The 24,851-nt window shown below is 47.3% G+C and overlaps 1 protein-coding gene across 1 annotated transcript; it reads right to left on the minus strand.

Annotated features, from left to right (window-relative positions):
• On the minus strand, nucleotides 1-24,544 carry MAB21L3 (mab-21 like 3). Its single transcript, XM_004616284.3, has 6 exons — nucleotides 24,460-24,544; nucleotides 12,932-13,072; nucleotides 10,151-10,442; nucleotides 6,580-6,758; nucleotides 6,095-6,289; nucleotides 1-278 (listed from the first exon to the last, which is right to left on the minus strand). Exons 1-6 carry the CDS (start codon nucleotides 24,505-24,507, stop codon nucleotides 45-47), a joined length of 1,089 nt encoding a protein of 362 aa, XP_004616341.3. The 5' UTR covers nucleotides 24,508-24,544; the 3' UTR covers nucleotides 1-44.
• Between the last annotated feature and the right edge of the window lie 307 nt (nucleotides 24,545-24,851).

A 24,851-nucleotide genomic window follows, 5' to 3' on the forward strand; every position in this document is an offset into this window, starting at 1 on the left:
GCCCGGCCCAGCTGTGTCGGGCCTCCCGAGGGAGGAGTGCAGCCTCAGGGGGGGCTGGGCTGTGGGTTCTTCAGGAAACAGGCCAGCTTCTGGGCCACGGCGTCCAGCTCGCGGGGGCAGGCCTGGTGCAGCAGGTTGCTCTTTCTCACGAAGTAATGCCTCAGGAAGCGCTGCCTCACGCACCTGTGGAGCCTGCGCGCCAGCCGCAGGAAGGCCTTGCCGAAGGCCCGCCAGTCCTTCCCGTGCGGGTACTTCTCACAGGTCCAGAAGAGCACGGTCTGCGGGGGGGAGGTGCTCAGGACACCCTCTGTCCTCAGGGACAACGGCAGCCCGCCCACCACACTCCAGGCCCCGGGGATCCTCCCAGCTGTGGCAAAGCCCCCCATGGGTTCCCAGCTAGGGACCAGGTGTGCCTGATGCCCGCTTCCATGCCCGCTTGGAAACCTGCTCCCATATCTGCCCTGCTCTGGCATGCCGCTCTGCTCAGCTGACTCCTCTGAGGACCATCTCACTGGAGGTCAGGGGGGCTTCTTCTCAGGGGCCCTGGGCCACCCTGCTCCAGTATGTTTCCCCCAGCCACCGTCCTCCAGGCAGCTCTCAGAGGCCTGGCCACTCTCCCCCGGCCACCATCCTCCTGGCTGCTGTGTCCAGCCCCTTCCCCCTCTGGCCCTTCCTGACGTGCCATCAGAGCCTTGTTCTCCCTCTGGAGCTGCGCTAGCCCTGGCTCCCAGCCACCTGCATCTCCGGCATGCTCTCAGCGCTGCAGTGCACCTCACATTCATCTCCTCGTTACCCGCCTCTAGCTGTGGGCCTTTCTGGGGCCTCAGTCCCACACCCTCTCCTCCTGTTCACTTTCTTCTGCAAGGGCAGTTTTCATTCCTGTGCCATGCAGGGGAAGGAGGGACTGCAACGTTTCCCTCCTTAACCCTACAGCCTACACCTCTACTCCGACCTTCTTCCCCACGTCTCTTAGAAATCTAAATGTCACCTCAGCCAACTCGTCCAGGCTGAGCTCACAGCCTTCCCTGCACACCTGCTCTGTCAGCAGGTTGGCTTCTCCAGCCCATTAGGCAAGACATGTTCTCTCCCTCACACTCCAACCCAGCCCTGCCATTTCTCCTAAGCATCTCTCAAACCTAACTCCCTGCCTGCAGGATCACCAGCCTCTTCCACCCCGTCTCACCCAGAATCTGCAACAGCTGCCTAACCAGTCTGCACCTACTCCCTGCCCCCCCTCACACCCCGCCAGGGACACAGGTTTGAGAACATACCTGGTGTACTGAGGGCTTATTCCTGGTTTTGTGCTCAGGACTAACTCCTAGTTGTGGTACTGATTATCTGTGCAGTTTGGCCCCAAGCAAATGCCAAATCCTTAATCTCTCTCTCGGTTCTTGTTACCATTCAATCAACTGTCATCATCCACACTACAGCCAACTCCATCTGTCTGAAATATGAATCTGTGTCTCTTTTTGGCCCTGAAACTTCAAAGCCTCCCCAGCTTCTGTTAATCACGGCCCATGCCATGGTTTGGTTCACACAGCTTGTTTCCTGTTCTCCCCTCCAGCCTAGTCTTGCCCCCAGTCTTCCAGCAACTCTCGCTCCCATCTACCCAAGCCGCACCTCACGTCCTACAGACCCTGCAGGAGCACGCTTTAATCCAGAACACACAGCCGCCTAGCCCACATCTCCACGGTGCCACTTCCGCTCTGGACTATCTCCTTCTCACAGTAACCATAATAATCACAATAGCGGTTTCATCATTTCTGCAGGAGACCTTCAACTAGATTGGGAACTCTGTTAGAGTAGGAGACTTCTTGCCCTGTTGTGTTTATTTTGGGCTGGGGAGCAGGGTGGGATGGGGGGATTGGGCCATACCAGGGACTCTCCCTGGCTCTGTGTGCAGGAGTGAGCCCTAGTGGTGCTCAGTGGGCCCGATGTAGTACCAGGATCATGGCCAATGCAGATGTATGCAAGGCCTGCGCCTCAACTCCTGTACTATGTCTCTGGCCCCTAGACCAAGTTTAATCATCATTAGCCACTAGCATCAGCAAAAAGACTGGACCATGGGATATAATCAATATTTTCTAAGTGAAATGATTAATATTATGGTTTAGACCAGTGTTTCCAAAAGGGGTGCTCGAATAATCTGGGGAGAGGGGAGTGGTAGCAAACAAATTCAGCTGCAACTGGGGTACTTACTATTTGTTTACTTTAAAAAGGCAGATTTCCAGGGATGTTCTAAGTTATTTTTTCCCCAAAAATGGGGTCAGTAGACCAAATAAGTTTTGGGAACCCCTGGTTCTCAAAACATATATTAGTTTGCCTAAGATATAGTCTGTGTGTGGGTGGGGGGGCAGTTGGGGGACTGAGGATCAGAACCAGGATCTCGCTCATGCAAAGCAGGCATTCTACCACTGAACCACTCTCAGACCTAAAATAGAGTCTTCACAAAACAGTGAAGAGTAGTTTGAGGTTCATAGCCAGATCTCAAACATGGTTTAATGAACATTAAATTGTTTGGAGTAAATGAATTGGAGATAATTTCATGCTAGTCAAAATAATCTAGATACCAAAAACTCATTTTAATTTCTCTTGCAGTTAAGCCTTCATCTCCCCTAGTCCCCGGATGCACAGAGCCTGAAAGAATGAAGCCTGTGTGCCTTGGAACGATTTGAGGGAAGAGGGAAGCTTTTTTCCCTTTGGATTTTTCAGGGAGGACAGTATGACACTTGCTGGGTGACCAGTGACAGGTCAGACTCAACTTCAGGGGACCATTTTGGGCACATCTGTCCTGGTGCTGGTTCTCTTCCTCTTTCCCCTGGCAAGCGGGCCGCGCCCCCAACCATCCTCTAGATTCTGGCGTGCTCATATGTTGTCCCCTCTGGAGGGAGAGAGCACTGATGGTGTGAGTTCAACCATGGCACTGAGGTTAGATGAGGAGAAGTGACCTGGAAGCTCTCCTGCTGGCCCTGGTCTTCCCAAAGGACCCCTTAGAACAAATCTTCTTCAGGCCCAGGGACTAGCATCAGCAAAAAGACTGGACTATGGGATATAATCAATATTTTCTAAGTGAAATGATTAATATTATGTTTATAACAATAATATTACATGGGACTGTGCCTGTCACCATGCAGGCGTGAGGCTGTGAGCTCAGGTTTGATCTGGTGCCATTCCAATGCTGTTTGGGAGACCCAGGAGCTGCCCACTGGATCCTGGCACCACCCACAAGACAAGACCTCAGGCCTCAGGTTCAGCTATGTATATGTGATCCCAGGGGCGCGGGCAACAGGGAAGGAGAGGGAAATGTAGGGTTGTTTTTTTTTAAAATGCTTTTCTTGGAAATGCACAATTCTATTGTACCATAAAGATGGTTTGGGAAGAACCAAACAGAGAACAATTAAGGTTTGGAAAGGTGCTTTTAAGCCATTCCCTGACTGGGCTCCTTCCTGGCCTGCTTCCTTCCTGCACCTGCTGTCATAGTTTTAATGCTTTGACCCCTGCCCCATTTACATTATTTTCACCTGTAACCTCTCTAAAATATCCTGGACCCATGGGAGGCAGAAGTTGTGTGGCCCCTAGTTGAGAAATGCTGCTCTCAGTTATTTCTGTTTGTTTAGTTTGGGGGCACTGCTCAGTGTGTCTCCCTGGCAGGGGGACCATGTGGAGTGCCAGGGATCAAACCTGGTCTAATGTGCAAGATCCTCCCCTCTGAATTATCTTTCCAGTCCCAGCTCTCAATGATTTTAGGCTACTGAAAGAAAAAAAATCCTTGGGTAAAATGCTGTTTTGAGAGCAATTAATGATCTGAGAGATCCTTGACAGTCCTGTTCAGTCTTGCCTAAAATATTCAAGCCACTTTTCAACATCTTTATTGTCTTCATTTTGTTTTGGTTTTGTTCTGTTTTAAGGCCACACCTGACTGACAGTGCTCAGGACACTCCTGAGTACAGAGCTCAGGGGACCATGAGCAGAGCCTGGGTCGAGCCTGGGTCAGCCTCACCAAGGAAGCACCTTAGCTGTTGGGGAGGATTTTGAGATTGCTCTCAACTTTGGCCCTTCCTAGTGCCTTTGGAAAGGCAAACAAGAATGCAGCTCAATCCACAAAACAAATTAGAGTGTCTTCAGGGGGCTGGAGCAATACAGTACAGCAGGTAGGGCGTTTACCTTGCATGTGGCTGACCTGGGTTCAATTCCCGGCATCCCATATGGTCCCCCGAAGTGAGCACCACCAGGAGTAATTCCTGAGTGCATGAGCCAGGAGTAACCTCTGTGTGTCACTGGGTGTGACCCAAAAAGCAAACAACAACAAAAAAAAGAGTGTCTTCAGAAATAGCACTCGTGGGTCAAGAAGGAGAGCTGCATGATGAGGAAATGTGCCTGGGGATGGGTCACAGATGTTGAAACTCCAAAGAAAGTCCCTAAGGTGTAGAAATAAGATGTCAACAGATCCGGGGGCAGGTCAGGAAGGACAGGTTATGGGGGAGAAAAAAAGAGGGAAAGAAAACCTAACCAGTTTTATGAAGGAAAAATAAAGTGAATAAGATGTGAAGTCATTCAATCAACGAATGTTTACTGAGCAACTACTTTGTACAAAGTCTGGGGAGAACTACTGAGGTGCAGTAGTGAACATGACTAATAGAGCATTTGTCTAAGTAGCCTATGCTGGGGCTGAAGGAGAAACACAAGCCAGGAAGAGAGATCAAAGAGCTGAGCACAGGCCCTGCTTGCACAATGCCCCGAGTTAGACCCCCTGTACCACATGGTCCTGCTGAGCACTGCTGCTATCGATCCTGTTGGTTCCTAAACACTGGCCAGAGTACTGACCTGTCCAGTCGGTGATCCAGCATTACCTGGCATGGGTCCTGTTCCTCTCAGCTCTGCCTGGGTATCTTCCCGAAGCCCCCGAGAGGAAATGCAGAACTGGATGGGACTCCCATGCCTCAGGAGGGACACACTTGGGCCGGCCTGGACCCGGTGCTCACCACACTCAGGTCAGAGGGGGCTGGGGCTCCCATGAGCTGGGGCTGTGCATGCTGTGGAGAGCTAGCACCTCCCAATTCAGGGGTCCTCACTCATCTTTCATAGCTAGAGAGGTGGAGGGTGTGGTTGAATTGAAAGAGCCCCGCCCAGGCCCAGCCAGGCCCGTGTCCACTGCACAGCCCCTCCTGAGGGCCCCCAGCAGCACCTGTGTGCTCTGACCGCTTGCTGTGAAGTGGCCCCAGAGCAGGTGCGTGATGGCCTGCCCTCGCCTCTGCCTTGGGGAAGAACAAGGTTCTAGGTGCTGGGGCGGGGCTGGTGTGGAGAAGCCCTAGTCTGAGGCAGAGCATGTGCAGACCCAAGCAGGCGGAAGCCACCGCGTGAGGGATGAGCCTGCCCGGTGGTCTGAGGCCCCGAAGCTCACCTAGTGGGTGGTGGCTGCGCGGGGCCTGGGGACCCTCTGTGGGCTGAGTCCTAACACTCGGAAAAGTTTATATTGGCTGAGGCTTGAGCTGCTGGCGAGATGCCACCCAAGGGCCAGAGAAATGGTGTGGGGACGAGGCCACGCTAAGGCCTTGCCTTATGTGCGGCTGTCCGTGGATGGGCCAGTGGCACCCCACAGAGCCCCTGGGCCCAGCCAGGTGTGACCCGACCCCCGCCCCACGTGTTGAAAATGGAGTGTGGAGAGATAGCACAGGAGAACGTGCCTTGCATGTGGCTGACCCCATATGATGCCCCGAGCTCTGCCTGTGATCCCTGAGCACAGAGCCAGGAGTCCGAGAAGAGCCAGGTACTGGGAGTGGAGCTTCCTTGGGGCGATGCCCAACACTGAAACCTATCTCTGACCCGGAGCGGGCACCCGTGTGCGGTGGTTGAGTCAAACAATGTACCGAGACAGGACAGCTCAGAGGGAACTGCAGAGGGAGAGGAGGAGGAGGATGGGGGCGCAGACAGCGTGGTCCTATGGGGCAGGTGTGGACAAGCTGAGGGCATTGAATCCTCATTGCTTATAGGGTGGTAGGCACCACGCTGGTGCCCTGTCTCAGTCTTGTAACCTCCCTACGCTCCCAGGAGTCTGCGGGCAGACCCCTCGCCCGCTGCACGGGCCCCCGCTCACCTGCAGGTGGTGGGCTGTGAGGACTGGCCTCCGCCCCGGGCACCAGCTCTCCTCCACCATCTGTCTCAGTGCCCGGAGGCACCGCCGGCGGCATCCGCCATCCTCATCCAGCTGTGCCAGCAGCTCGTGCTCTGCCCGCAGGAAGCTCAGCTGCCAATGGTAACTGGAACAGGCCAGCAAGGTAAAGCCGAGTGACTGGCAGAGACAAACAGGGCGTGTCAGAGGAAAGCTACTGTGGGCTGAAAGCACCCCAGAGCAGGGCACCAGCCCTCTAAGGCTCAGGCTCCAGGTCCTGCTCTTCCAGCTCAGCCTGCGGGGTCTGCACATCCAACAGGGTCTCGGGTGGTTGGAGGGAGACCACCCCAGCGGGGGGAGCGGTGTTCCTCCTGAGGCGGGGGGTCAGTGTGTGGCCCACAGGCTGGTAGAACTCGGCTCTGGCTGGCCAAGGCCCTGCGTGCCCTCTCCCTGCCTCCCTCCTGCCGTACCTTGATGCACTTCACTCTCTCCAGGGTAGGCCAGCGCTGCAGACATCTTGGCCAGCGGGCTTTCTCGGACCAGACACTGGGAATGTCGATGGCTGGGGCCAGCTGCAGCTCCACGGGGCCTCCCGTGGTTTCCAGCTCGAGCCACACAGCACTGCTGTTGGGGAGCATGCAGACCTTCCCTGGTAGGGAGACAGGAGAAAGTTTAGCTCAACAAGCACACGTAAAGGGCATAGGGTTTAGAGAAAGACCAGCCAAGACGTTTCCTGGAGGAAGTGGTGCATGCCCAGGCTTGCTCCTAGCTCGGTGCTCAGAGATCACTCCTGGTGGGGTTCGGGACCATAGGTGGCTCTGGGGATTGAGCCTGGATTGGCTGTGTGCCCTACATTTCTCCCATCTCTCCAACCCCCCAACAAGGTTTTTATGGTGTTTTCTTTTAAATGAACAGATTCTTCTCACAAGCCTCAAGGAAAGAAACAGCTGTAAGTCCAACGACAGGGGTCAGTGTTTGCTGCTGTGAGACGGATGCAGCCATGCTCCCATTTCCCTGCCCAGTCACCTGGATGTTTCATTGCGGCCCATGAACAGGCTGTCCCCCTTCTTACCCTCTGCCCTTGGTGGAGCTGGGCTAAGTTATTTCTCATCTAAGCCACACCCTCTTGGGGCCATCACTCCCACTAGCCATTGCATCTACCCAGCCACAAATATATTTATCATAAGTCTATCTTACCAACTCTGAGGATGTCAGAGCCATTGGCTTCTGGGGCCCCATGAGCACAAAGGAGCCCCCCTGCCTTGTTACAACCAAAGAGCTCTACATTGGGTAGAGCTTTCCAGCTTGTAGAATAGAATTCATTTCTGATCTGGTCTTCCTTCTGCCAAAGATTACAGTAATTTTTACTTATGTGCTTCCATTGTAGACCAGGATGAATGATCTGGAATTGGGATTGATTTGTTTTCCCTTTTCCTTGCTAAGAGAAGAAAATGGAAATTCATCCATTCATTGTATCAGGCTTCTCAAAAGAAAAAGATTCCTCTCCTTGGCTGGGATGGGTGGTGAAGAACTTACTGTCTGCCTCTCATCAGAGCTGTGCTGGCAGGAATATGACGTTGTCTGGCGCATCAGTATGATGTACTGAAAGCACCTTCTCGTGTCAGCCATGTGTGAATCTCTTACTTTCACTCTCACTATTAATTGTGTTGCAAAGTGAAGAGGTGAGTAAATTCAGGAACTAGCCTGCCTTTCCCTCATCCTGCTGTTCTCTTACCGGATATCTGATCTTTGGGGAGGGGTTCATTAAAAGCAGTGTAGGGGCTCAGGGGCTACTCCTGACTCTGTGCTCAGTAGACCATGTGTGGTGCTGGGGATCAAACTGGGGTTAGTAGCAAGCAAGGTAAACACTTCACCTATTGTACTGTCTATACAATACCTCTAATTGTATGCCTAATGCCTCAACATTTTAGGTTTTCATGTGCAAAAAAGATAGAAAAAGAGTTCTTACCCTATCGGTTGCTGCAAAAACTGAATCTAGTCACCCACAGATACATCTTACATAGAGAACAAATGTATTCAACATGAGCTATTTTTATAATAGACCTCTCAAAACTGTTCTGTCTAGACAAGCAAAGGTACACACAAACCCTTTTCTTTCTCTACAAATGAACTACAAGGTTCAGCATTTTGCCGTTTTCCTTTAATTATTTAGCACAGGCATTTTTTATAACTGTGTATGTATATACACACATACCTCATTCTTTTTTCATTTTTTTTCTCATTTTATGTGGGGGCACCTCCCAAGTGGTGTTTAGGAGTCCAGGAGAGTCACACGGGCAATTCTTGGCCAACTGGACTGGAGGGTCAGTTCAAGAGTTTCCTGAGACATGTAATTGGGGGTCTCCAGGGTTGCACCTAGAAATGTTTGGGAACCAGTTGGTACCAGGGATCAAACTTGGGTCAGGCACATGCCAGGTGCATGGACTCTAATTTCTATATTATCTGCTAATCCTCATTCCTTTTAAAAGCTGTGTCTTTGGTGCTAGAGAGATAAAACTTTGGGTAAGACAACAGACTTTGGTTTCATTCCAAGCCCTGCCAGGAGTGATCCCTGAGTACAAAGGCAGAACCAGGAGTAAACCCTGACCTCCACTGGGTGTAGCCCCAAAACCAACCAACCAAACAAACAAAGACTGTATCTCTGGACACTGCACAGAGGTAGTCTAATTTGGTCAACTTTTCTTTGTTAGCTATTTGATAATTCCATTTATTTATTCTTATAAACCCTTTGGTCATGGATAGTCTTAGCATATTTTTTGTGTATATATAGGAATATATTTCTAGAAGTAGAATTGCTTAACTGTCAAGGATAAGACACATTATAAAACTAAAAATGAACAAATTGCCCCTTCTAAAGAAGGTACCAATTTACACTTTCAAGAACAGTGTACCAGAAGCCAGTCTCCAGGATCCACCCCTCCCCCAACCACTATCACACGTACTCTCTCCTGTCAACATTTTAGGTAGCTTAATGGACCTTTCTTAGAATATTTGTTGAATGAAGACTTTTTTTCCCTATTAGCCATTTACATTCTTTTTCTGTGATACATATTTTGTCATTTTTTTCTAGTGGTCCTTCTCATACTCTTTCTGAACTGGTTTATAAACACTCTTCACAATGAAGAAAATGAACTTTTTTCCCAGTTTGAAATTGTAAATGAGAAAGGACTGGGTCTTGTGAAACACACTGGAGAAACCAAACTATGAGGAGTTCAAGCGATAGTATAGTGGGTAGGGCATTTGCCTTGGCATCGAAGGACAGGGGTTTAATCCTGGCATCTAATATGGTCCTCTGGGCACAGCTGGAAGTAAGCCCTGAGCATTTCTGATTGTGGCCAAAAACCAAAGAAAGGAAGAAACTAAACTCTGAGTGTGTGTGCACATGTATGCACATGTATTATTCCACTATCTTGTATTCTAAGTTTGGGACTATCAAACCTTGCTAGTTCATTAAGGGCTCTGGATTTTGTGTTTCAGTATAAGTTAGTAGTTTCCAGATGAGGACTCTCAACACCTGGGGCTGTACAGATGGCTGGATGATATTATAGTAGGAAATGTGCTAAAAGGTATAACGCTTGTTAGGTGACTAAGGTCCAGAGAGCTAGGACAGGGGGGAAGGCATTTGACTTGCATGTGGTCAGCCCCTGCATCACATGTGATCCCCAAATGATTGCCAGGAGTGATCCCTGGGCACAGAGTCTGAGTAGCCCCTGAAAACACTGTGGGATGTAGTTTCCAAGTCCATCAAATAAAAAAGTCACTAACTGTTTCAGTGACTATCAAGGAAAGAGTACAGAGTCTGAAGCTCATCCACCTACACAAGAAAGCAATCTGTTTAACCCCCCTGGGTTGGTGATAGGAGAAGAGAAGAATTCATCATTCATATTAAGGTCTTGGACACATGAGATGACGCAGAAATGTCACCTCCACACAGGAACATGTGCTCTAGGGAGCATCCAGGTCGCAGGCTGTTTAGGAACAAATGGTAACTGCCAGAAGTGTCTCTTCTATTTAGCTCACCTGAGAGGTGACAGGCTCCAATTGCATTTTCCACCAACTTCCGGAACACCTGGAGGACCTTGGCAGGCACAATGTCCCCCTCAATGTTCACATCTGCCTTGTGCCACTGCCAGAGGCTCTTCACAAACTGCTCCACCTCCAGCCACTGGTGTAGGCCTTCAGGCTCCCTCAGCGGGCAGGGCAGTCTGGTGCCCTGTAAGGTGTAGTATCGCCAGCGCCTCTCACGAGCTTCCCGGTAACCAGCTAGACCTTTCACTGGGACCGTGACAAGGAACTGAGTGGGTGCTAAAACCTGGGGTGGGGGAAGGAGAGAGAATGAGGATGAGAAACCCTCACAGCCTAGACCTGTGCGGCCAGGCAGCCTGGCTGAAGGCTCAGACCTCGGGTGTAATGAGATGGACAGATGCTCCACCCAGAGCCTGTGGCTCGAGGAGCCCATCCCTGGCCTGTCACTGGCTCGCTGCAATGCATCAGGCACATGCATTAACTCACTGAGTACTTGGCTTCATGAATCAGTGAGCCAAAAGAGTGAACTTGACCTAGAACCCCAGAGGGCACCTAAAGTTTAGGCTGAGCAGAGGAAGGAACCAGCATCTATGCAATGAGGGACTAAGTGGAGTGTTTCCTATGCATTGGCTCCTTTGATCTTCATGAGATGGACTCGATGAACATCCCCAAGAGGAGGGGCTACAAGTCTCCCCAGGGACTGAGGAGTGGTAGAGCTAGGATTTGCGCTCAGAGCTACTGAGGGTGAGCTTGAAGGTTGTTTTTTTATCCTTGCTTTCTCTCAGTGAAGCATGAATGACCTGAAACGGGAGAGAGATCTGATATATCAAAACGGGGAAAAGAATGGGAGAGGAAGTGAAAGAATGACACAAAATACTCTTCTTTCTTTCTGTCTGTGCTGAAGATACACAGCCAGGATTAATAACTAAACCTTCAAATGAAAGATGAAATAAAAGCCTGTTTGTTTTCTTATTTCAGTGCCAGGGAATCAAGCATATCGAGTGGAGCTGTATCCTTCACCCAAAGCCTGTTGATTCAGACAAAGTGACTATACAGATGATTCTAAGTTTAGTTGGGGAAAGGAAGCAATCAAACCTACAGGGTCCTTCATTGTAGGAACCAGTTAAGTCAGAAAACAGTCTGGCCAGTAATCCATGAGCTACACACAATGGTCAAAGTCCCATCTCCCCCATGGGAATTTGCTCTTTGACCACATCACCTGGCAGCTACAACACCTTGAACCTTTCCTGCCAGTCAGCTGCTGAGCGGGGTGTTACCTCCTCTTCTTGGAAATTATGACAGTGAAACTTGGTTAATCTTTGCCCAGTGCTCAGTCATTGCCAACCCAGGGATGAATAGAGACGTCTGCAGCGACTGATAGGGCCTCACTCTCAAAGAACCAAAAGGGTCTGGGAATGAAAAAAATGGGGGCAGAGGATCTAAAACACAGCATTTAAAATCTACCCTTTGTTTGAATCTGATGCGCACAAAGAGTGCAACTATCATGATGCAGGTCTTGTAAATAGGGTTTAATAAATACTTGCTGAAAAGAGGAATTTAAAATACATGCATATTGTTGAATTTGTCCAATAACAACATAAAAAGCTATTTTCATATGCTCCAGTGAAGCTATTTTCAAAACTTAATATGAGGACATGATGCATAAGTAGAAAATATATCTTGTTATAAATTTTTACTGAGGCTATAGTAGAACGGTTTCTTGGATAGTTTTAGAAAAAGTTAAAAAGTTAGGAAAAGTCTGGTGTGAGAAATAGGGCATGGACACGTTTATGTTTGCTATAGATGAGAGGAATTGTTCTGAGCCCATTGAAATGAGATAAAGAAGCATGGAGGTGCAGAATGCAGAACTTCACTGCTCTAACTGTGATATCGTTCCACAAAGTTGTCATCAGGTTTGGAGGAACTCACTCCCGGGAGAACAGGCCCCTACTCCAGTGCAGACATGCTGTACCATAACCCCTGCCGACAGCCCTGTGTGATCCCTCAGCTGCATCCAGGCCGCAAGGCTGGTCTGCACGTCCGAATGGCACCTCTTTTATTTTCTTCCGCCTTCCACCTGCAATCCATAGACTATCACTTTGTACAGTTTTTCTCATCAACACTTATCTGAGTTTTTTTCACTCATCCCCAGTTTATTCAGCAGGGACTTAATAAACAGATGGGTGTTTACCTGAATCTAATCAGAGAGTGGGCTTGGCAATTCTCCTGGTCTGAGTTCTGGCTTTTAGGCCAGCATAACTTGATTGAGTCATGTGACTTTTGGTTTTGCTTTTTTAATTTTATTTTTGTTTTGGGCCATACCTACAGTGCTCAGGACTTACTCCTGGCTCTGTACTTGGAGAGCACCTCTGATGGTGCCCAGGGAAACACATGTAGGCTCGAACCTACATTAGTAGTGTACAAGTCAGGCATCTACACACTGTACTATCTCTTTGGTCCTTGACTTTAAAAAAAAAACTATTTATTTTGGGTTTGTGGATCGCATCAAGCAGTGCTCAGAGGCTTATCTGTGGTCCATGGGGTTAGTGATACACAAAGCTGGTACTATCTCTCTGGCATCTCATTTGGCTTCTTTTAAACCTTAGTTTTTCCATCTGCAAAGCCAGCATATGGAGGCTCAGATGAGAGAACACCTATAAAGTGTGCTTGTTCTGGTGGACTCAGTGGTGTGAGTGCCTGCCACATCCTGAGACCCACCCCACCCCCACTTCTTGGCTTCAGGCTTGGGGACTTGGTAACAGAGAACTAACTTACTTTAATGTTTCCATTACATGTGTCGGAATAAGGGATGGCTTGAAATCTAATATCCTGGAGGCTTATTTCTGTGGTCAGACGGTTGATGACTTTTTGCACCTCTTCCACCATCTGGGAAAGCCACTGGCACCTCTGCTCTACCTGAGAGAGGGAAAGGCAAAAGCGGTTAGTTCTGTGGGAGCCCCCATGACACAGACAAAGGAAACTTCAAGACAACCAGTGGTGTGTGACCTAAAGAGCTAGCTCAGGACAATCCTGCCCTCCCACGGACTTGGGGAAGATGAACTTCAGTCTCATGACATTCCCTAGCATCTCAACATTCTCTCAGCAGCAGCACCAATGTTGATAAGGCACTCCCTCCAGGCTCACTGCCTGTCTCAGTCAGAGCATGGTGGCAAGCAAGAAGGCAGCACAAGACAGAGATGCATACCCTCTGGCTCAACAGGTGAGATATATGTCTGTGTCTCTGTGAATGCCTGTTATATTGTACATGCATGTGTATATAGACATGTATGAGTACACACTTGTGTATATAATGTGTGATAAATCAAAAGAGAAATATAACACAGGTACAGGACTAGAGCAGAAAGGACCTGCTGTTTTCTTATTTGGGGAACTCAGCAGTGCTCAGGGAACTGGGGCCACTCCTGGTGGTGCTCAGATTTTGTGTTGCCTGGGGGTCCACATGGAGCTGAGATCAAAGCCCAGGGCCTTGTCACTTGGCCATGTCTCCAGTCTTAAGGGCTGCTAGTTTAGACTGGGTGGTAGGGAAGTTTTCTCTAGAGAGGTGACATTTGAGTGGTGCCTTGCCGCATCTTGCAAAAGCAAGATTCTGGACAAGGTCTGTAGAAAAATGAAAGAAATAGCAGAAATCATGTTTTTCAGTCTTGGCAGAGAATAGAAGAAGCCACTCTGGAAGACTGGAGGACATTAGACCTGCTCAGGCGTCAGAAATTCGATCATATACAGAGGTTAAAAAATAAAAATAATATAAAGGGTTACTAGATAGCAGTCAATCTAGTGGGTATGAAGAAATATTATGAAATAGCTATGTCTGGGGTCAGAGAGAGAGACACAGAGAGAGAGAGAGTATAGTAGAGAAGGTGTTTGTCTTCTACATGTCTGGCCAATGCAGTTTCAATTCCTGACACCATATATGATCAGATAGATTATATATGGTCCGCCAGAGTCTTCCATTAGTGATCCCTGAACATGGAGTCAGAAATAAGCCAAGAAAGAAAGAAGGAAAGAAAGAAAGAAAGAAAGAAAGAAAGAAAGAAAGAAAGAAATAAAGAAAGAAAGAAAGAAAGAAAGAAAGAGAGAGAGAAAAAGAAAGAAAGAAAGAAAGAAAGAAAGAAAGAAAGAAAGAAAGAAAGAAAGAAAGAAAGAAAGAAAGAAAGAAAGAAAGAAAGAAAGAGAAGGAAGGAAGGAAGGAAGGAAGGAAGGAAGGAAGGAAGGAAGGAAGGAAGGAAGGAAGGAAGGAAGGAAGGAAGGAAGGAAGGAAGGAAGAGTCAAATTTTCAGAAGATGATGAGAACTAGGCTAACTTCCCAAATCTTTTAATTCCATTGGTGAGTCCATAGAACATAATGGTGGTTTTATATATATATATATATATGTATATATGGTTTATATATATGGTTTTATCTATATGTATCTATGCATATATACATACATACATATATATAAATAATGTATTTTGTTTTCCAAATTAAGAAACTAACAAAATATTTATCACTACTGATATTAATATCAATGATATTCATAAAATCATCAATGTGTGCATGAATGTGTGTGTGTTTGTGTGTTTGTATGTGTGTGTTTGAAGTGCTGGGGATAAAACCAGGCTCTCACATATGCAAGACATTTGCTCTACCACTGAACTTTTCCTTGACATTATAAAATCATTTTAACTTATCAAAGTATCAGAAAGAGATAACAGACTCACACAATGTTCTGTCTATCAGAAAAACATTCTCTATTGTGAATCTCTTCTACAAATTGTGCTTCACTTGATGGTAGAATTTTCTTAAGGATCAGGATGCCATACATGCTTTGGAAAACATTCATTATAGATGGCTAGTAGCTACTCTTCAGGACCTGCTTTGATTTCTGAAGGTCAAAGTCAGAAAAAAAGAAATACTTTTCTGGAACCTAGAACCCCATATTTTAGTTTCAGTTCTCTTCACCCATCATTTCTGCTCAAGATCTTATAATTGGAAGAGATCTCAATTACAATATCCTGAGAAGATACTGTAGAAAACCAGAGTGCCCATTTGTGGAGTATAGAATAACATCACATGAGGCTGACACCCAAGGACAGTAGATACAAGGGCCAGGGGGATTGCCCCATAGCTGGAAGACTGCTTCATGAGTGGAGGGGAGAAGGCAGATGGAATAGAAAAGGGGTCACTAAGAAAATGATGGCTGGAGGAACCAGTTGGGATGGGAGATGCATGCAAAAAGTGGATAATGGAACAAATATGATGACCTCTCAGAGTCTGTGTTGCAAGCCATAATGCCCAAAAGTAGAGAGAGAGAGTATGGGGAATATTGTCTGCCATAGAGGCAGGGGGAGGGTGGGAAAGGGGGTTTTACCCGGGATATCAGTGGTGGAGAATGTGCACTGGTGGAGGGATGGGTGTTTGATCATTGTGAGATTGTAACCCAAACATGAAAGCTTGTAACTAACTCAGTGATTCAATAAAATTTAAAAATATAATAATAATAATAATAATAAAAAGAAAACCAGAGTGCCAAAGTGGCTCTGCTTATGTCACACTGGTCACTGGGAGCAAAGTCAGATCAAGTACACCTCTTCTTCCTGTCACATTTTACCCCTCTCTCAAGTAGAAACTCCAGTAGTAGCACCTACTCTATATCCTCACCCCGAACTTCAGGAAAAATTATTAAATATCAAGTTCAAAATCTCAATTATTTACACATTAATCCTGGCATCCCATGTCAGAGACCAGGAATACTGAACTTGATGTGGCTGGCAGGGTTCTGTCTTGGGTAAGCCCATCTCATAGTACCAGGCTATTAGGGACGAAGCAGAATCTCGTTCTCATCAGGTGATGGGCAACCCCTTCTCCTCAAAACTTCCCCACTTTTTTTTTCGCTTTTTTGGGTCACACCCAACGATGCATACTCCTGGCTCTGCACTCAGGAATCATTCCTGGCGGTGCTCAGGGGACCATATGGGATGCTGGGAATCGAACCCAGGTCGGCCGAGTGCAAGGCAAACGCCCTACCCGCTGTGCTATCACTCCAGCCCCAAAACCTTCCCCACTTTTGGAAGAAGTTTCTTTTATTTTTGCAGGGAGGAGAGGGGGCGCACATAGCTGTACTCAGGGATCACTTCTGGCAGAGTTTGGAGGAACATCTGTGGTGCCACGGATTGAACCAAGGTTGACCGTGCGCAAGAACTGTATTATCACTGTAGTCCTGTAGCAGGTCCTTAGGGATGTAACCAGTGTTTTGCTAGGGATTTCTCAGCTCAGTTCCAGTACTTCTTGTCACTCCCATGATTAAACATAGCCCAGGATCCACAGACTGATCCCCCTTCACTTATCCTGACCACAGCCTGATGAGACAGAGTAAGTCCAGGCGACTTCAAGGTGTGGGCAAGCAGGGGTGGGGACAGAGGCAGCTTAACAGTGAGTGACTGTGGTGGAAAATGGGAGTTGAGCATAGCAGAGAGCCAACCCCAGTGTGTCACAACGCACTGCCTTGTAACGAGATTCATTTCATGGCAAAGTCAGGGGGTACAGTTCAAGGAGTCTATGATCATTTAAGAAACCTGGAACTAAAAGCCCACAAACCTGACCTCAGGTGACCCAGTTTTACCCCTCACCCCAATCACTTGATTGTCAGTGAACAAAGACAGAGTTTTTGTTTAAAACCCATGTCTATCTTTTCAGATATTAGCAGAATAAAGGTAGAGTAAACTATTTAATGAGCAAGGGACAGAGCCCAGATGAGGTCAGATCCTCCTACTGCACTGACCCCAGAAAAAGTTATGTCCCTTTACTAGCAATAAAACTTTACCCACTTAAGTGAGTTTATGCAAAGAACCATCCCTAGTGGGGAGAGAGCTCACAGGCTGAAGCCTTCAATGGCTCCTGTGTGGGATAATGCTGGTTTGCCCTTCCTCCCTGGCCACTGGGAGCTTGTGTTTGTTGATTGCCCCCCAACTTGTCATTACCTTTGTCTCCAGATCAGACTCTGACTTGTAAATATTGTCTTTCTCTTCTCCTAAATGTTCTTTGCATGGTTAGCTATTTCAGAGCAATTGCTTCTTGTATGGATACAAGAAGACAGTTAAAAAGACAAGCCTGTGGCTTGGAAGTTGATTGACTCCAGATAATATACCCCCTGGACATCTGCTCTCTCGAGTTAAGCCTCAGTTGCCCTTACTCTAGATCCGATGAGGGACTGGATGAACCCAGGGCAAGGAATGAGCTATGAACTACCCTGGCATAGAAATGGGCCTGGCCAAAGATTTATACAATCTGAAGAGAAACCAGAGCATAAAATAATGAACTCTGACCTCTGTCTAATGCCAGGCACAAAAGTCAGATCAAAGTGGATTAAAAACTTCAATATCAGACATGAATCTATAAAGTTCATAGAAGAAAATGTAGGCAGAAGTTTCCATGACATTGAAGCTAAAAGCATCTTTAAGGATGAAACAGCACTGATCATGCAAGTTGAAGCAAACATAAACAAATGGGATTACATCAAACTAAGAAGCTTCTGCACTTCAAAAGAAACAGTGACCAAAATACAGAAAGAGCCCACAGAATGGGAAAGAATATTTACCCAATACCCATCTGATAAGGGATTAATATCCAGGATATACAAGATACTTGTAGAATTGTATAAGAAAAAACCTCCAACCCCATCAAAAAATGGGGAGAAGAAATGAACAGAAGTTTCCTCAAAAAAGAAATACAGGGGCTGGAGCGATAGCACAGCAGGTAGGGCGTTTGCCTTGTACCCGGGTTCAAATCCCAGCATCCCATATGATCCCCTGAGCACCGCCAGGGGTGATTCCTGAGTGCATGAGCCAGGAGAGACCCCTGTGCATTGCTGGGTGTGACCCCCCCCCAAAAAAAGAAATACAAGTGGCCAAAAGACACATGAAAAAATGCTCTACATCCCTAGTCATCAGGGAGATGCAAATCAAAACAACAATAAGATATCATCTCACACCACAGAGACTGGCACACATTCAAAAGAACAAAAGCAACCAGTGCTGGAGTGAATGTGGGGAAAAAGGGATGCTCCTTCACTGTTGGTGGGAATGCCAACTGGTCCAGCCTTTCTGGAAAAAAATATGGGCATTCCTTCAAAAACTAGAAATTGAGCTTCCATATGACCCTGCAATACCACTTCTGGGAATATATACCGAGGATGCAAAAGAGCACAGTAGAAACGACATCTGTACCTATATATTCATTGCAGCACTGTTCACAATAGCCAAAATATGGAAACAACCTGAGTGCCCTAAAACAGACAACTGGTTAAAGAAACTTTGGTACATCTACACAATGGAATACAATGCAGCTGTTAGGAGAGATGAAGTCATGAAATTTGCTTATACGTGGATAGACATGGAGAGTATCATGCTAAGTGAAATGAGTCAGAAAGAGAGGGACAGACATAGAGGGACTGCAGTCATTTGCAGAGTACAAAATAACATCACAGGAAGCTGACACCCAAGGACAGTAGATACAAGGATCAGGGGGATTGCCCCATAGCTGGATGACTGCTTCATGAGTGGAGGGGAGAAGGCAGATGGAATAGAGAAGGGATCACTAAGAAAATGATGGCTGGAGGAATCAGTCGGGATGGGAGATGCATGCTGAAAGTAGATAATGGACCAAACATGATGAGCTCTCAGTGTCTGTGTTGCAAGCTATAATGTTCAAAAGTAGAGAGAGAGTATGGGGAATATTGTTTGCCATAGAGGCAGGGGGAGGGTGGGAAAGGGGGCAGGTATACCCAGGATATTGGTGGTGGGGAATGTGCACTGGTGGAGGGATGGGTGTTTGATCATTGTGAGATTGTAACCCAAACATGAAAGCTTGTAACTATCTCACTGTGATTCAATAAAATTTTAAAAATTAAAAAAAAAAAGAAATGGGCCTGGCCAAAGTGCCCTAATGCTTAACTATAAGTTAAGAGCTTGGTCAGGGACAAATTCTGTCATGATCCAAAAGTACTAACTAGATTTGGACCCTGCTGAGGTTAGGAATGATTGATCCAGCCTGAGCACTGTAGTCTGAGTCTGTGGTGAGATGTTCCCAGGAGAGTCATTCTACAATCCTAAAAGTGTCTATTACAGTGTCCATACTAAATGGTAAATATTAGGAAGTAGAATTAAAGATGCTAATTAAGTTGCAGGTCTAGGAAGAGGAGAAACACACCTTAAGCACTGTTTTGCCCTTGTGGGCTGCAGGTGGTTGGGAAGTCTGGAAAAACATTTTTGATCATGCTTCCTGTGAGGAGGTGTGGTTGGGGAGGTGTGCTGAGATGATAAAAGAGAGCGACTGCGGGGAGAAAGGGATGGATGGATTGATTGAAGGTTGCTGCGGGGGGATTGAAGGAAAGAAGAGAGGGAGAGACAGCAGAGAGACAGAGGAGACGGATACAACAGGAAGAAAGAATTGTGCAGTTTGAGAGAGATAGACACAGAGAGAGACAGAGGGCTGGAAAGAACTGGGAGAGACGAGAGATTGGATAAACGGTAAGTAATTGGCAACCAGCTTGGCCCTCGTTCTTTCTTCGTCCGTCCAAGGCAACAATCCTCTTGGGTGGAGAAGCGGCCTTAGAGCACTGAATGTGGGAGGCGAGAGCGAGCTGCCTGGAGAGCTCATGAACATCCTTTTACATGTAAACCCCACACACATAAGGAGCTTTCACAGCCCGAGAGTAGGGATTTTTTTACACAGGTTCCCCTCTAGCTCTGTCCACCCCCACAGTAGCCTTCCTCTGTCCACCCCCACTGCAGTCCTTCTATGTCTGTCCCTCTCTTTCTGGGTTCAATCCCTGGCACCACATGGTGCCCTGAACACTTCCTGAGCATTACCAGGTGTAGCCCCCAAACCACAATAATCATGAATAAGAGAGGAGAGACAGAGAGAGAGAGAGGGAGGAAGAGAGAGAGGGAGAGAGTGAGGGAGAGAGAGAAAAGGAGGGAAAGAGAGAGAGGGAGGGAGGGAGAGAGAAGGAAGGAGGTATAGAGGGAGGGAGAGAGAGGGAGCGAGAATAGGAGGGAGGGAGAGATAGACAGAGGGAGAGAGAGAACCAAACCAGTTTTTCAGGGGATCCTCCCTATCTGTTGGGTACACATGTGCCTTCTCCACGTTGGGGCCCCTCCCCTCTCTCCTCTCCAACTCCAGTACCAGACCCTTTGTTGTTCCCCATGTCCCTTGATACTATTAATAGCTTGGGTTTATGGAAAAATTGCTGTTTCAAATACAAATTGTGACGGATTCAAGGTTATTCTTAGCAATGACACTGTTTTGACTCTCTGGCATTCCAACACGCTTTCCTGAGACAGGGAGGGAAGGGCGGTATGGAATTGCAGGCCAGGACCCTGAGCATGTGCCCATGATGAGAGTCACCAAGGAGAGAAGGTCGAACAACTTCTTTCAAACAACAGAAAGTCCAACTTTTGGTTCTGGGGACTGTCTTTACGCCAATGGTAGGAACGCTTCTGGGTCACGGGGCTCATGCCTGTGGTGCTGCAGGGGCTGGGGTCAAGCCACAGGCCACCCAGATGCTCTATCACTTGAGCTAGCTCCCAGGCCCAGTTTTTTTGTTTGTTTTGTTCTGGTTTTTAAGGATAGACCCCATTTTGGTCTTTACAAGAGAACACATTTTTGTTCCTGGACTACACTGGCCTGGCGAGCAGATTGATCCTGTAGGTGCTCAGGGTACTCTGTGGCAGCAGGGATGGAACCTAGGCCTCCCTGCGCAAAGCATGTGCTCCAGTGCATTGAGAGGACAATAATTTAAAGGGATGTGCTTTTATTCAGTGATACATGGAAGACTGTAGCCTTTCAAGCATCATCTCCCCATCTTAATCCTTCCATGAGCTAAATGTTAGGAAATTTGCAAATCTCAAGTGCCAAGAGTCACAGCACTATGGAGCTAAGTCTGTGCGCACTAGTTCTACATAGGATACTTTACAAGGGTTATTTTCTTTCAGCCTCCTGATAATCCCTTAAAGACACTCTGACTCTCCCTATTTTACAGATGAGAAAAGTGTAGGCAAGACAGCATAGGTAAAAAGCGAAGCTCAGACAATGTAGGCAAATTACACAGCTTCTCATTTTTTGCAAGCAGATGAATAGACCAGATCTGGACATCACACCCAGGCAGATAATTCTCAAGTTCATGCACATAACTGCCCATGGGAATTATGAGTGGTCTCCAAACCCACCCAGCTGCCTGCACAGTGTTGCCTTAGCCTGCAGTCTCTGCTGTACTTCTCCATTTATTAAAAACTCTGATGCTAGCAGCCCAACTCCACTCCTCTTACAGTGAAATGTGTGGTCTCTGATCCCCTCTAGCTCTGTCCACCCCCACAGTAGCCTTGTGATCAGACTTGCATTGCTTGATGCCTCTGTTCTTGAGTGGAGCCTCTTTTTATCTTTGGAATGTTGCAGGGCGCTGCAGGTGAGGATGGGGCTGCACTTAAAGTCCCCACAGCTACCTAGTTTCAGTCTCATTCAGCAGACCACATCCCAGACCTGGGATTTGGGTGCAGTGTTTTGCACTAGGCATGTGTTCAGTGAGTGATGACAGGCTATTGTATGGGGCAGGGGGTGCAGAGGAAACACAACTTTACAGCAGCAGAGACAAGGGTGAGGCCTCCTCACCTTCACTCTGAAGCTGAAACTCTGGGCAAACTATTTCCTCTGAGGGGAACTGTTTGCTCCTCTCTACAAATAAGGTCAGCTACATGTGTCACATGATTGCTGATTAGATATGAACAGGATCCTGTCTGGGTTCTTTACCTGCCAGTTCCTTCATAGGACTCTTGCATAATCTCCAACAAACCCTAAAGGTATCTGACCACCTAGATGCAAAGATATTGTGTTGAATGTCGAGGGAATAAAGAGCACCAAGGACCTCCTGAAATTTATAAAAAGAACAAAACAATCTGATATTTAAACTGCCATTCAAAGCAATAGTTGGAGAAGTGTCAGTAGTCCATGTACAAATGGGGCTGGAAAGAGAGTTTAGCAGATAAGGCACTTGCCTTGCATGCAGCCAACCCAGGTTCGATCTCAGCATCCCCTATGGTCCCCCAAGCACTTCCAGGAATGATTCCTGAGTGCAGAGCCTGGAATAATCCCTGAGCATCTCCAGGTGTGGCCCAAAATCTTAACAAAAGAAAATGGGGGAAAAAAAAGAGAAGTCAATGTACAATTAATTGTCAAAAAAATATTTAGAATCATTAGAATGAGAGTTCAGAAGAGGAAATCCATTTGATGCTGGGGTGTCTGGGAAATCACACTCGAGAAAGCTGGTGCTAATCTGAGTTTGAGGGATGAGCTGGAGCCAGACTACTGCAAAGCATAAGCTAGTTCCCCTGGGCAGGACACGAGGCTCAGGTCTGTGATCTTGTCTGAGTGTGTTCTCATGGTACAGCAGTTGTGAGCTTGCCCACCCATGGTGCAAGGGGGTGAGATAACCAAAGAGATGGTGTGTACTCCCCCTGCTGGTCCTGAACTTGAGCATAGGGCACTCAGATCCAGCCCGGGGGGAGGCCCTGAATGCTGATTTCCCACCTTCCCCCCAGCCCCCAAAGATGGAAAATCTGATGTCATTGCAAAAATCTCACTATTTTGAAATGTTTCCTACAAATTGGAAGAATTTAAATGCTCTTCAGACCAAAGAAAATCTGGACATAGGCAGGAGACTACTGCTGTGACACTGTTTAGAAGTCCTGCTGCTGGATGCAGGGGCCCTGAGAGCAGCACTGTGTCCCTGCACCTGTGGATGCCTGGCTAGGTTTGTCCTTTTCTTCTCAGAAAGCACAGGACTATGGGGAAGTGTCAGTCAACACTCTTTCCATTTAGAGCACTGGAAAGGAAAACAATGGAAAGTCACTGTTGGATCATTTCTATCATCTGAAGTTTTCTCTCCTGATCTGGGGGTGGTCCCAGGCGGTGCTCAGCAGGTTCAGGCTCCTTCTGGGAACCAGAATGCAGCAGTGCTCTGGGGGCTACACGGTGCCAGATCAGCCCCATGCAAGCAATATGTCTTAACCTCCTTGGCCCTACTCTCTGAATGCTTTTGCTTAAAGAATCAGCTTCACTGAGTGCTGTGATAATGACTTTTATGTTTACCTGCAAAGGCACAGAAGCCCTAGACTAGACAGAACAAAGGTTATATGTAAGATTTTTTAAGTTCTAATGGATAAAGAACTTGTGACTTTATAGATAAGAAATTAATTTACATTAAATGTAAAATAAAATATAAGGATATATTTTTTTCTTTTGTGGTCACACCTGGCAATGCACAGGGGTTACTCCTGGCTCTACACTCAGGAATTACTCATGGCAGTGCTCAGGGGACCATATAGGATGATGGGAATCAAACCCAGGTTGGCTGTGAGCAAGGTCCGCTGCACTATCACTCCAGCCCCTGTATATATTTTAATAGAGACTTTATAATTTTCATTTTTTTCTTTTCTGTTTTTGGGGGTCACATACGACTCAGGGGTTACTTCTAACTTGGGGCTCAAGGGTCACTCCTGGCTCAGGTCTTGGGGTCATCCTAGCCATGTTTGGGTGACCATGTAGAGCTAGGGACAGAATCCAGGCTTCCTGCATGCAAAGCATCCACTCAGCCCATTGAACTATTTCTTCTATTCTAGTTTCCAAATATCTTTGCTTTAAATTTCACACACTCTTTTTGGGTTTGGTTTGATGTGGGCTTTGACTTGGGGGGACACATCCAGCAGTGCTCAGGTCTTACTTCTAGTTCTGTGCTCAGGGATCACTACCAACTCCCATCCCGACTTCTTTCTACACACAACCCCCAGCTACCTCAACGAGAGTCATATAGTCCCTAAACCCTTGTAGGGCTGATCATCTCGGGCTCCTGAGGATCCCGATGATCCAGTTACATATATGTAAACTGTTCCTGACTCACAGTTGGTGGGGTGAAAGGAGTAAAGGGAAGAGGAGCAGCAAAGAGAGGTGAGGAGGGATAAAGAGGGGGCTAGAGAGTAAGGAGGACTGAGGAGGGCTGAGGAGGGCTGAGGAAGGGTGGCAGTGAGAGGGATGGCATGAGAAGAGGGCTGAAAAGTAGAGGGGTGAGAAGAGGTGAGCAGAGGTGAGTAGTGGAGGGTGAGGAGGAATGGGAAGGGGTGTGAAGGGGAAGGGCAGAGGGAGGTGAGGGGGGGTGGCATGGAGGGTGAGGAGTGGTGAAGGGTGAGGAATGGAAGGGTGAGTAGGGGTGAGGCAAGCAGAGGTGTAGGGGGAGCACCAGCATCTGTCTTACCTTGCTCATCAGGCACTCTTCTAAGTTTTCAGCAGTCAGGGATTTCATGGCTTCTTGCTCAACCTTGAGTTTGAGCAACCCTGAGTTTCTCAATTTGTTTCTCCCCGGAGAACAGAGCTTCTTTCCAGTGAAGCCCAACTCTGGAAGCTGCATTTCTCTGGGAATATGTTTGTGGTCCCGAGACATGCCTTCTTAGTTCTTCAGACTTGCCTTCTTAGTTCTTCAAACTTAAGTTCTCATTTCAAATTCTGAGCTTTCATTTGTGATCTTCTGAGGAATTTAAAAAATATTTTTTTCAAGGAGAGTTGATGACATTTAAGTGCAGTCTGACCTAATTTGACTACTTTAGTCCCTTTAGTTCTAGCAAACTACTCTTTCAGCTCTATTCCCTT

The sequence above is a fragment of the Sorex araneus genome, chromosome 5, assembly GCF_027595985.1.
Source record: "Sorex araneus isolate mSorAra2 chromosome 5, mSorAra2.pri, whole genome shotgun sequence".
Classification (NCBI taxonomy): domain Eukaryota; kingdom Metazoa; phylum Chordata; class Mammalia; order Eulipotyphla; family Soricidae; genus Sorex; species Sorex araneus.

What these genes read in the sequence shown, in the direction of transcription:
- MAB21L3 (XM_004616284.3), bottom strand. Translation starts at nt 24,507, where the DNA reads ATGAAATCCCTGACTGCTGAAAACTTAGAAGAGTGCCTGATGAGCAAG. An exon ending in AAGAGTGCCTGATGAGCAAG is followed by an intron (nt 13,073 to 24,459) that starts GTAAGACAGATG and finishes TCCCTCTCTCAG; the next exon opens with GTAGAGCAGAGGTGCCAGTG. An exon ending in CATGTAATGGAAACATTAAA is followed by an intron (nt 10,443 to 12,931) that starts GTAAGTTAGTTC and finishes CCCCCACCCCAG; the next exon opens with GTTTTAGCACCCACTCAGTT.